We start from the raw sequence: 13,547 nt of genomic DNA on the forward strand, positions 1-13,547 counted from the left end.
GATTAGTTAATTAACTACTACCTTATTGACACATTGTCCCTCAAGTTTTCTGTTCCTGAGACTGGTATTATTTTCATAAAAGAAACAATTCTTTAAGAAAAAAAGAGAAACTTACTGAAAAAAATTTCTGATCAAATCCTTCATATTTTTAAGCTGAATTACAATTACTAATCTTGCTAATATAAAAAAGCCCTTGAGTTGTGCTCTTAAACTCCATCACTGTGGTACCAAAGGGAATGTGCTCATGTCCTCACACTCTTTTTTGCAAGATAAAACTACAGTCAGAAAGTTAATGTTATAGGGGCATCTGGGTGGCTCAGTGGTTGAGCGTCTGCCTTCTGCTCAGGTCGAGTCTCGGGGTCCTGGGATGGAGTCCTGCATCGAACTCCCCACAGGGAGCCTGCTTCTGCTGATGTCTCTGCCTCTCTCTCTGTGTTTCATGAATGGATAAATAAAATCCTAAAAAGAAAAAAAAAGTTAATGTTATAAACATTAAACACATTAAGAATTTTTAAAGTGCATTCTCAACTTTTATTTGATAGTGTGAGAGCAGAAATAACCAAACCCTTTATTCAACACTTAAATGGTTCAACATTAAGCTTTGTTCTGATTTTTTTTTTTTAACACTGGATGTTATTGTAAAGCATCTTGGTGTTATCAAATGAGAAAACTGGCATTTTTCAAAATCAATAGACAGCCTCCCTCACTGAACACTGGAATGAAATGTGAAGCCTGAATTCAGCGTCCATTCTTGGATGAGATTAGAATATGGTATGTGAGGAAGTTACCATAGGGATTATTGGAACTCTCATCATGAGAATCCTCAGGTTGGAGTTTTTTATCAAACATTTGCCATGATTAAAATGGGAATTTTTTGTGGACCCACATGGGAATTGCTAGGTCATATTTAGCTTTTGATACTTTAAATCATACTGGCTGAAATAAGCTTATTCTCAATTCTTCCTTCTTTCTTATATCTATCTGGTGCCAAGTTCCCTGAAATATTTGTTGATTCCTTCTCTCCAGTCTTTTTTTTTTTTGCCAGTAACCTTTCTGTACCTTATCATTTTATTGACAGATCACTGCAGTAACTTTCTGTTTCCTGTCTCAGGTCTCTCTGTCCTTCAGCTACTTTGTGTGCGACCGCCAGATTAATCTCTCTAAAATCACATTACCGCTTTGCACGTAACAAAGTCCTGTTGCCTTTAGAGTAAGACCAAACTCCTCCAAGTATCAGGTCTTTGTCACCCAGCAAGACGTTCTAGTAGACGTGGGCCGGTTTCCTCACATTCTGCATCTATTTCTGTTCCTTTTGCTCTCATGCCTTTGTTCATAGCATTTCTCTTGCCCGCTTGAACATTTTAATTTAAAGCCCCTCTAGCAGTTGTCAAGTGCTTCGCTTATGTTGGCATTAAATTATATGCTAGTTTGAATTGCAATTTATACTTTCTTATATTTAAATATTGTCTCCTTGTCTAGAATGCAAATTTGTCGAAAACAAGGATGAACCAAATGTTTGCTTGTAAATGAATTCTTTGAGACATAGAATGTGTTCTTTAATAGAAAAGAGGATACATCCTAAATGATGATCATGCTCCCAACCTAGTCCCCAAAGGACCATTTAACCCATCTTGTAGCTGAAATATAATAGTAGCTCCAGCACACCAGCATCTCCTGGAGCTGCAAAATACACATGGGAGGAGGTCAGTGCCCTTTGTTCTTTGCTGGATGTGCAGAGACTACCTTCAGTGAAATGCCAGAGTAAGCAAGTAGAGGTGACTTGGGCATCTTGGCTTCCTTCCACCATCTATCCTGAACCCTCTGCTAACTTCATGGAGTCCTCTTCTGTGTTCTGTTAGGGGCTCAGGGCCACTGTACTGCCCTCATCGCCTCCTGTGACATTTCACCCTGGCCTCTTCTGACCTCCTAAAGAGCAAGTTGCTTCAAAAGTTCTCTTTTCTGGTTTTCAGTGAAAACTGATGTCTCCTAATGTTGCTGATCTAAATTAGGAATTAATCCAATAATAATCTGATACATTAAATTCATACTAGGGGCACCTAGTATGGCTCAGTGGTTGAACATCTGCCTTCAGCTCAGGTTGTGATTCTAGGGTCCTGGGATCAAGTCCCACATCAAGCTCCCTGCAGGAAGCCTACTTCTCCCTCTGCCTATGTCTCTGCCTCTCTCTCTCTGTCGCTCATGAATAAATAAATAAAATCTTTTAAAAAAATTTTCATCTAAAGTACAAGTCACATCCCCTTCCTATGTTAGATTTTTTTTTTTCCATTTTGAAGAGGCTGACTTTCAACAAAAATTGCTGACATTTGTTGAACACCTATGTGTCTGACCTAAGGGCTTTAGAACAACCAACCTTCCTTCCTCCCTCCCTCTCTTTCTTTCTTTCTTTCTTTCTTTCTTTCTTTCTTTCTTTCTTTCTTTCTTCTTTTTTTGTTTCAAGTTTTTATTTTAATTCCAGTTAGTTAACATACAGTGTAATATTAATTTCAGGTGTAGAATTTAGTGATTCAACACTTAAGTACAATGCCCGGTGTTCATCACAAGTGCCCTACTTAATCTACATCACCCATTTATCTATCCCACCCACCCACCCACCTCTTCTCCAGCAACTCTGTTTGTTCTCTATAGTTTAGAGTCTGTTTTCTAGTGTGCCTCTCTTTTTTTTCCCCATATGTTCATGTTTTGTTTCTTAAATTCCACATATGAGTGAAATCATATGGTATTTATCTTTCTCTGACTTACTTAGTATAATACTCCTGGCTCCATTCATGTCACAGCTAATGGCAAGATTTTTTTATGGCTGAGTATTATTCCATTGTGTGTGTTTATGTGTATACCACCTCTTTATCCATTCATCAGTCAATGGACATTTGGGCTCTTTCTATAATTTGGCTATTGTTGAGAATGATGCTATAAACAGGGTGCATGTATCCCTTTGAATCAGCATTTTTGAATCCTTTGGTTAAATACCTAGTAGTGCAATTGCTGAGTTGTAAGGTAGTTCTATTTTTAACTTTTTGAGGAACCCTGTACTGTTTTCCAGAATGGCTGCACCAGTGTGCATTCCCACCAATAGTGTAAGAGGCTCCCCCTCTCTCCAAATCCCCACCAGCAATCGTTGTTTTCTGTGTTGTTAATTTTTAGCCATCCTCACAGGTCTGAAGTGATATCTCCTCATGGTTTTGATTTGTATTTCCCTGATGATGAGTGAAGTTGAGCTTTTTTTCATATATCTTTTAGCCTTCTAGATGTCTTCTTTGGAGAAATGTCTATTCATGTCTCCTGCCCATTTTTTATCGGGGTTATTTGTTTTTTAGGTGTTGAATTTGGTAAGTTGTTTATAGACTGTGGATACTAACACTCTTAACAGCCTTAAAAGTGAAGGCATTATTATTGCCAACTTAAAGATGAGAAAACCAAGGCTTAAAAATGTCAAATAATCCACCAGGCTAATAGATGGGAGTTTGATTTGTCTGATTCCAACAGTGATAAACTTTATCATTACATTACACTGCCTACTAGGATGATTTCAATACCATGTCAACAAATACTTACTCATACTCACATATCCTGAGTTCCATACTAGCAGCTCTATTAATGGAATTTCTTTCTTTTTTTTTTAAGAATAAGAAAACAAAGTGAAATTATTCTGGCAGTTTAAGGGAAGGATTTCAAACTGCAAGCTGCCACCCAAAGGACAAACTGGTTGACACCTCTGTGGTCAGAAACCTAAATTGTTCACAATTCCTTTTCTCTGTATCAGAAGCCATAGATCTACTTAAAGCTCTGAGCATTTTCAAGCTATCTTAACAGTTAGGTTTTGTGGAGGCAGGAAAAAAAAGAGCAAATAGTTAATTGTACAGTAAAAGCTATTTGTAAGTCAGGTGTGACCTGTATTATGTAACATCTTTCCTCCATCCAACCTCCTCTCCCCTCCACCCAAAAAACATGTATTCTCAGCACTTAGCACAATGAAAACAGTGTTCTTGAATTTAACTGATAAATACTTTTTATAGATTCTTTTTTAAAAAAAACATCTTTAAGGTTGTTAAGTGTAAATTGGTTTTCATTTATTTTTATTTGTAATTCATTAACAGTACACATGTATTTTAAGTTTGGCCTTGTCCTTCAGGAATAATGAATTCTGCTCTGCTACTCATCTAAAGCGACTCAGCAAGTTGAAACAAGACTCTTAACAGGCTGTCTTTGCCTTTTGACAGGCACAGTCACTGGCAGCATCACTTTCCACCAGACAGCTGTTGCGGATTTCTCGTCGACTGTCACAGTACCCAAATGAAAATCTTCACAGTGCAGTTACTAAAGCCTGCCTTTCCAGGTAACCATATTCCTCTTTCTCACTAAATTCAAGTTTCTGTGTCTTTGCCAGAACGGTAACATAAGTTTAATTAATAGTCAATACCCATAAGTCTGGAGAAAGTATTGCCTGAATATGTAGCTATTTCAATCTCGTGTTCAGTTATTAGAACATATCTTATCCTACTTAGGCATAACAATTTTAAGAGATATTTTATAGATAAGAAACCATTTATTTAAGTCACTTGCTCAAGTCAGAGAGTAGTAAATAATGAAAAGTGGGTTTGGGATTTGAATGGTGGTTTATGTGTTTTCTGAACTGGTGCTCTTCAGCATTATACTGAGCACCTCCCAAATTACCATTGGAACTCTCCATACTTGATGGTACTCTCCTATTGCCTAAGTTTAACAAAACTAGTATCTTTGTAGTCTACGCTAATATATTTTATACTTGCTTGGAAATTATATAAAATATTGGCTTATAGAATTTTTTTTACAAAATCATACTTGCATGAAACCATATTAAAAGAATAATAAAAAAGAAGGACATCTGGGTGGCTCAGTCAGTAAGCATCTGCCTTCAGCTCAGGTCAAGGTATAAAGGATATATACCAAAAGTTTAAAGCAAACATCTTTATGATAAAATACTTATATTTCCTTTAGAGTTAGGAGCAGAACAAGAATGTCACCTTTCTATACTTTCATCCAGAGCATACGCCCAAAGTTATCTGATTGGCTACCTAAAAAATTCAAGAGAAACAATAAGTCATTAGAAAAATAGAGTGGGGATCCCTGGGTGGCTCAGCGGTTTAGCACCTGCCTTCGGCCCAGGGCGTGATCCTGGAGACCCGGGATCGAGTCCCACATCGGGCTCCCTGCATGGAGCCTGCTTCTCCCTCTGCCTGTTTCTCTGCCTCTCTCTCTCTGTCTATCATGAATGAATAAATAAAATCTTAAAAAAAGAAAAAGAAAAATAGAGTTAGTGAGATTACTTATAAATCCAAATCAGTGACATTCCTATATTCCACTAACAATCAATTGAGGAAGTCTAATTTTTAAAAATAATCCCATTTGAAATGATAGTAGAAAGCTTTGAGCACCTAAGAGTAAGTCTAATGACATGTAATGCTTTTATGGAGAAAAGCATAAATCTTTATTGAAAGCTGAAAAGGACTTAAAGGGAAGCTGTACCATGTTCATGGAAGGGAAGTATTGTAAAGCTGTTTTACTCCAAATTTTATATAGATATGATCTAATCGGATACTACTAAGGATATACAGAATTTGGCAAGCTGATCTCAAAATTGGCATGGAAATAATAGCAGAGGAAATTTTGAGGAACATTAAGAGTTGTACTTTTTCTGTCAGATATCAGGATCCTTTATAAAACTATATTCATTGCTTATAGTATGATATTGGTGCAAGGAAAGGCAAATAGATTATTAGAATAGACTACAGAGACCAGAAACAGACCCACACATCTGTGGGAAGTTAGTATATATCAAAAGTAGCATTATAAGTCAGTGTGGGAATGGATGGACTTGTCAATAGATGATTAAAAATGAAAAATATCCATTTATCTCATACAAAAAGTAAAATCCAGATATATGACAGAAACGTTATAAGCCACTCTATAAGTTATAAGCCACAAACCAAGAGATCTTTGATAAAATTTGTAATCACAAAAGGACTGGTATTCAGGGACTATAAGGTATACAAACTAAAGAGATGAAAGAATCAACCCTAAATGGGCAAAGGATGAATAGGCATGCACAGAAGTTAATTCAGATGACCAATAACATTTGAAAAGATGCTCAACTTAATTATTAATCAGGGAAATGAGATTTAAAATAAAAATCAGCTATCATTTTATACTCTTATAACTTTTACCTATAAAAATTAACATTTTCTGTGAATAGAAGAAAATGTAATTACATTACTACTGTTGGAAGGGAAGTGTCATCACTTTGGAGTTATCTCACAGTATCTTTATGCCTAAGTATATTAATACTCTGAGTTGAGGATTCTATTTCTCGATGTCACCTCAGAGAAATACTTAAATGAATGGATAAGGAGGCATGTATAAGAATGTTCATCGCATCATTGTAATAATGAAAAATTGGAAATAACTTATCTGTCCATCAGTAGGGAATGAATATATAAATTGAAATATTCATGTAATGAGATACTAAACTGTAGTTAAAATGAAGTAGCTCTATGTGTATCAATCATGACAGTTTAATATCAAGTAGAAAAAAAAACAGTTTGCAAGAGGAGAGTTGGTATATACTGCCATCTCTAAAAATGTTAATACAACAAAAATGCAATTATTTTTAATTCATACATATATAGCAAAATAAAAATATGAACAAGAGAAATACACACCAGTTTCAGGGTGAGAATTATCTCCAGGGATGGAGAGACATTAAATGCTTAATAGTCCCTGTAGTTTTCTATATGTTTGAAATACTTCATAGTTTTAAACAATTTAAAAAACTTAAAATTGCTTGCTTTTTCTACTCACAAATATTTCACTATATAAGTTAATTTTTCCAGTGTTATCAACTGACCACATTAAGCTCTACTTTATTACCACTCTATGGCACTTTGCAAAAAGTGAAACAGCTATCTTGATTTATGCATTATCTGTTGGCTTTAGCAAGCCTACAAATTAAAAACCCTTTTTTACTAACCTTCTATTCAGAATACCAAAATCACAGAAAGGAAAAAAGAAAATTATTGGTGCATAAAGGTTTTTTTCTTTTTTAATGACCTTATTCCATATTGAAGCAGTGAAAAGAAATTGAATTTCACACACAAAAAAATTTTAATTGATATAATTTATATTCATGAAGTCTATTATTTAGCAAACAAAACAAAAGAAATGCTCTAGTGTAAATTTGTTAAACATTAAATTTATTGAATATTAGCTTGGCTTTTAAAATCTTGTTAATTTAATTTTTAAAATACTTTTCATTTGTTTATGCCTGTTGAGTTCAGATTGGAACATTGCTTCATCTGAGGGAATAGTTCCCTAGGTACTTGATCCTCATATACTATTTTTTTTTCTCTTCTCTCATATACTTTAATATGTACACCAAGTCTTGGAGCTAAATGCCTACTTCATTTTCTGGATAGTTGAAAACCTAAGAAACCAAAGGGAAGAAACTTTAGAAGGTTAGGAAGTTATCAGATCTTTTATATTCCAAAAGTTTTTATTGTAGAAGAGTTAATGTGTAGTTCCTATAATAAGACTCCTATTCCACTCAAGTATTTTGCATTCCATTACAGTATTTACTTATAGAAAATCTTGGGGTGATGATTCTTTAGCGTTGAAATTTGAGGCAGAATTATAAAAATTAGAAATGAAGATTAACTGTCTCTGACATTGAGGTAATGGGGTAATTTTCCCATTCACCAAAAACTTACTTTGCATACAATATTTTTCAAGAATTTTCTTGTAACATAAAATGAATGACATCTATATAAAATTCCCACTCTTTATATTAAGTAATGTTTTAAAAATCATGAGCCTGATAGGACTAATCATACACAGTATGAAATGATTATAATTATTGTTGATGTGTATTTTTTGTTCTTCTGAAGAATGATTTTGCTTTCGGGAGAGACTATTCAGGGATTTATTTCTAGCTTTAAAAATTGCTGTTCGGGCACCTGGATGGCTCAGTCAGTTAAGTATATGACTCTTGATCTCAGCTCAGGTCTTGATCTCAGGGCTATGAGTTCAAGCCCCACATTGGGCCCCATACTGGGCATGGAGCCTACTTTTTTTTAAAAAAATTGCTGTTGAGTGTTTTAAGACTATAATTTCAGAAACCTAGATCTTTAGGGTTTTTTTTGTTACTCAGCTTACTCTATAAGTCTAGCAAATCTGAATTATTTTAATGGGTCTTTGGAAACTGTTTGGTTCCATTTGTCTTCCAGATATCTTGGCTAAAGTAAGTACCTTCAAACATTTGAAATTTGTTAATAACTTTTATATGCCCTTTTTCCTTTTCTAGTACTTCATCTGTCTGAATTGACAAACAAAACCTTCCCAGAAAAGTAAATAACTCACATATAATAAACTAATGTTATAAATAGGATGGGCCATGTTATCTTTTTTTTTTTTTTGTAAGATTTTATTTATTTATTCATGAGAGACACAGATTGAGAGGCAGAGACACAGGCAGAGGGAGAAGCAGCCTCCCTACGGAGAGCCGGATGTGGGACTGGATCCCAGGACTCCAGGACCGCGCCCTCAGCCAAAGTCAGACAGTCAAACCCCTGAGCCACCCACACATCCCGAGCCATATATCATCTTAAATATTCCAATGCTGTTTATAAACTTAATATTAAAATCACGGGTATCAATTAACTAATTACGCACTCTAAATAGAAGTCAAAAGGCTGTCTGATAACCCCTGAGACCCACAGTCTTTTTCTCCCACTCTTACTACTAATGGCAACATCCATCTTTCCTGCACTGGTAATTTGGGAGCATCCCCATCCTTACTCTAGCTTCTCATGCTACCATCCTTATTCTTTAATCCAAAGATTATATCTCACTTCTGTGACATTGACACAGTTATTTGAGTTAGCCTCGGGTAACTACTCCTGTTTCTGTGTTTCCTGGAATGTGGTTGAATCTTTATTTTTTTGTTACAACCAAGACTATAGAGACTGGAGACTTTCCAGTTCTCTTATTGCTGGTAGTAAATGAAGATAACAATGATAATGATTTTTAAAAGGCACTAATGCTCATAATGATAAATACACTTTAAAACTTTACAACAGGATATGCCTTTGCTTTTGTTCTAGGAAAGTAGGATAGAGTGATATTTCATTCATTCACTCATTTATTTTACAAAAGGCCACAGAAGGAGAGGAAAAAGCAAGTAGAAAATATCAGTGAGCAAAGGAAAAGGAAGTCATTAACTAGAAAAAATTGAAACCTAGAAAAAATTAAGGTTGACCTCATACTACCTGACATACTTTCTCCTCATTTGTGGGGTCAGCCGGTATCTTTTAAAATGTAGATTCTAGAGGTAAATATATTTCAGCTTCCATTTTACCTTTGATTATGTGGTAGTGCTGTCTGGGTGTGAGGTTGAGAATAATTCTGAAACATTCAATCTCAGTAGAAAAGAGTATCATATTTTGGCAAACAATGTGTCTGTCACTGCCAATGGAAGGGATGCCTATATGCCCTTTTTTTGCAATTCCCTATGGGCTTCGGAGGGCAGTCTAGAAATGTCCCAGTACAGGAGTCAATGAGGATGTGTTGAGAACAGGCTGTATAGATGTCAGGGGTTTCTGGGAATACCACACAGTCTCAACTTGAAAGTGGTTATTATTGATCAAGGTGGTCTGACAGGAAGTAATGGAGGTACAGCTGTAGGACCTCATGTCACTAGGTAGGACACTAATGTGTGGAGATGGGCAGGTCAGACATGGTGCCAAGACCGGGGCTCTGGAAACAAGATGAAAGCCCAGGTATTGGGTCTGAAAGATGAAGTGAGGCCTTGGTTTTAAAAAAGGTGACAATCTAGGAACTACGATGAAAGGTCAGAGATGAACAACAGTTAAGTCCTACTTGATGCTCAACTGATGAGCTACCGACACAGAGTGATAGAAATCCCCCCAATTATAGCCTGGAACCAAAATGAGGAGGCAAGTAGGGGACAGGGTCATGTATGTGAATTCTGTCACAGGGACAGGAAATCCATCAATTCCTCACACACTCATTCTTTTGCTGCCTTGCTCACACCAGTGTCTCTTTTGCTAGAGCTTATACTCAAGGCTGTAGGAGCCACCACCAAGGATTTAGAGCTATGGAAATCCTAAGTTAGAAGTGTCATGTTCGAGGCACCTGGGTGACTCAGCATCTGCCTTCGACTCAGGTCATGATCTCAGGATCCTGGGGTTGAGCTTTATATTGGGCTCCCCACTCAGTGGGGAGTCTGCTTCTTTCTCTCCCTTTAATCCTCCACCCCACCCGTGACCCCCCTCACCCAACACTCTTGCTCTCTCTCCAGCTCTCTTTCTCAAATAAATAAATAAAATCTTTTTTTTTTTTAAAAAGTGTTATGTTCTTAGTTTATTTGGAATATTGTGGCAATAGCAGTTACTTTATAGTAGGATAGCACAGGTAAAAGGTTAAAAATCATTTCTGCAGGCTTGCTTGGGATCATAAATTCCAGATTCAACTTGATTTGGGTAGGTGGAAAACTTCATTTTCATGATGTAAGCCCATGAGGCTCATACAATCTATCTGTCGATGAAGAATGCCTCTACCACTCACCAGATTGTTGTTTTGACAGCATATATATAGAATAGACAAGCAGGTATATTTTTTAAATGGAAGGAAAGACCATACTGTATAATCCTAAATTGAATAATCTGTGTTAGAAAGTAAACATCATTAATCCACTAATATGAATTTCTGATTGCCAGGTTAGAGCAGGTTAAAGTGTTGTTTTATCTATTTAAGAAAATTTGGTAATCCAGTTAAACAGTTAAACAAGATTTATAAGGTACACTAAATCCATTTTATTTTTTTTTATTTTATTTTTTTTTAAATTTTTATTTTTATTTATAATAGTCACAGAGAGAGAGAGAGAGGCAGAGACACAGGCAGAGGGAGAAGCAGGCTCCATGCACCGGGAGCCCGATGTGGGATTCGATCCCGGGTCTCCAGGATCGCGCCCTGGGCCAAAGGCAGGCGCCAAACCACTGCGCCACCCAGGGATCCCCACTAAATCCATTTTAAAAAGTAAATTAAGTCTTATCCTATAAAATGTTGTATATACCTGAATACTGCTAATTACAAGTAAGTTTTATTAGAGGAGATCAACAAATATTCATCCTCACAGGTACTTAAAGTTTATATTTATTTCAAGACTTTTTATTACTTGGATTTCATGGCTCAAGACTCATCTTCCTTAATTGATTGTATTGAGATAAAGAGAGAGAAGGAGAGAAAGAGTTTGTTTGTGTGTGTGTGCCAAAAAGATACTTAGGAATCACAGTAAGCTTTGACTTTATCATTCTGTCCTCCCTGCCCCACCAGGTTCTTACCAAGCCTTGCGAGGTCAGCATTAGAAAAAAACTTGGCAGATGCTGCAATAGAAATAAGTACGGATAATCATCAGGAACCAGAACTGGAGAATTACAAATGTAAGTATTTGACTTGTTTCTTTTTTAAGTGAAATAATAATTATCAAACATTTGTATTATTTATTATTTTAATTTCAATAAAAAGTGGCTTTGTTTTCCATCTACTTTGTTTTATGTATTGGGTTGAAGAAAAGAATCTTTTATTTGTTTTTAAATTGAAACCCACTTACAAATTAAATCTTAGAATATTTCCTTTATTTGGGGGCACCTGCATGGCTTAGTTGGTTAAGCGCCTGCCTGCGCTCAGGTCATGATCTCTGGGTCCTGGGATCTCCCTGCTTAGCAGGGAGTCTACTTCCCCTCTCTCATTACTCCACCCCCTTACTTGTGTGCACATTCTCTCTCTCTCTCTCTCTCTCTCTCAAATAAATAAAATCTTTTTTTAGAAACAGAATATTTCCTTTATTTCAGTGCATACCAGATATAGGTCCTCCTCCGAAGATTCACAGTTGACGCAAAACATATTCAAGGCTCTAAGAATCCCTGCCATAAATAAGCTTGCATGATTTGGTTTTACCTTTTCTTCCCAAATATATTTCACCATAGAATCTAGAATTCTATTTTCTTTGTCCAACATTTACATTTTGAGGACCACTAGTGTCCTATGGGATATGTTCAGGAAACTGTTCTAGGTTGATCTAAAATAAAATAATATTCAGAGTACCATTTTCATGCTTTCTTACTCCTTCTGTTTCCACTCATATTGTCTTTTGTGGGACTTTTCTTCTGGGTAACCATAAGTATTTTGAGCTTTGGGAAAGTTTAGCTTTTCCTGTAGAAGTTCCTGATTCTTCAATTAGAGCACAACAAAAAGTTCTCTATTTTTTGAGGTAATTACATATTCTATCAAAAATCCAATGCAGAACCACTGTCTGACAAGGACTTATTGTGGTCCTCTTTGTAGTAGATGTTTTTAATAGTTGGGGCTACACTGAGACAGGAATTTGGTGTTAAAGAAATGAGATGAGGGATCCCTGGATGGCTCAGTGGTTTAGCGCATGCCTTCGGCCCAGGGCGTGATCCTGGAGTCCCCGGATCGAGTTCCACGTCAGGCTTCCTGCATGGAGCCTGCTTCTCCCTCTGCCCGTGTCTCTGCCTCTCTCTCTCTCTCTCTCTGTCTCTCATTAATAAATAAATAAAGTCTTAAAAATATATATAAAGAAATGAGATTACTTTTTTTGAGTAAACTTATAAACTCTACATACTGATGGATCTGGGTGTAGATATGCAGAGCCAGCTCAAAGAGACAATAACTCTGGAACCTATGACTCATAATGTTACTTGCTTGAATCTTTTAACACATCCACTGAAGGATTGGGTTGTTCTGACTATAACTTGTTCAGTCTTGGTAACAAGCTAGTGTTAGCAGTTTCCATCTAAGCCTTGCATAGGGGATAATGAACCTAAGAGACTTTTGACTCATCTGGTTCCATTTATCTTTAATGTCATCTGTCTTGAGGAGAATTCATTTAATGCACTCTCCTTGTTTGGAGGACAAGGTTCACGAAATAATATTCTGATGAGGATTTGGCTTTCAGTATAGGTTTCCCTCCAAATAATATGCTGATAGGGCATCCAGTGTATCATAGGCCCTTATAAAAGTTGCAGTTTTCATTGCATTGTAATATTTTCTATTCTTGTTTTATGTATCAGAATTTATTTTTTTTTAAATTTTTATTTATGATAGACATAGAAAGAAAGAGAGAGAGGCAGAGACACAGGCAGAGGCATAAGCGGGCCCCATGCTGGGAGCCTGATGCAGGACTCGATCCCAGGACTCCACGATTGCGCCCCAGGCCAAAGGCAGGCACTAAACCACTGAGCCACCCAGGGATCCCCTATATATCAGAATTTATATGTAGATCAGAATATATGACTTTAATATTCTTCTGAGAGTCAGGTTTGCATTCAGTTAATATGACAAAATTAGGTTTTGAGTCTTCCAGACTAAGGGCCTTGACAAATGGACTATAATAATAACATTCTATGAGATTTCTTAGTAGATAGCTAGCAGGTTTCTCCCAAGGAAGTACAAGT

General features: G+C 36.3%; 1 protein-coding gene across 4 annotated transcripts in view; it reads left to right on the forward strand.

Annotated features, from left to right (window-relative positions):
• VWA8 (von Willebrand factor A domain containing 8) overlaps positions 1-13,547 on the forward strand; it is a 340,735-nt gene that overhangs the window by 126,011 nt on the left and 201,177 nt on the right. For all 4 annotated transcript variants that reach the window (XM_072760629.1, XM_072760627.1, XM_072760630.1 and 1 more), the window contains 2 exons: positions 4,239-4,354; positions 11,404-11,510. In XM_072760629.1, coding sequence (XP_072616730.1) covers positions 4,239-4,354; positions 11,404-11,510 — 223 coding nt within the window. The remainder of the gene's footprint in view (positions 1-4,238; positions 4,355-11,403; positions 11,511-13,547) is intronic.

This window comes from Vulpes vulpes, chromosome 6 (genome assembly GCF_048418805.1).
Source record: "Vulpes vulpes isolate BD-2025 chromosome 6, VulVul3, whole genome shotgun sequence".
Lineage (NCBI taxonomy): Eukaryota > Metazoa > Chordata > Mammalia > Carnivora > Canidae > Vulpes > Vulpes vulpes.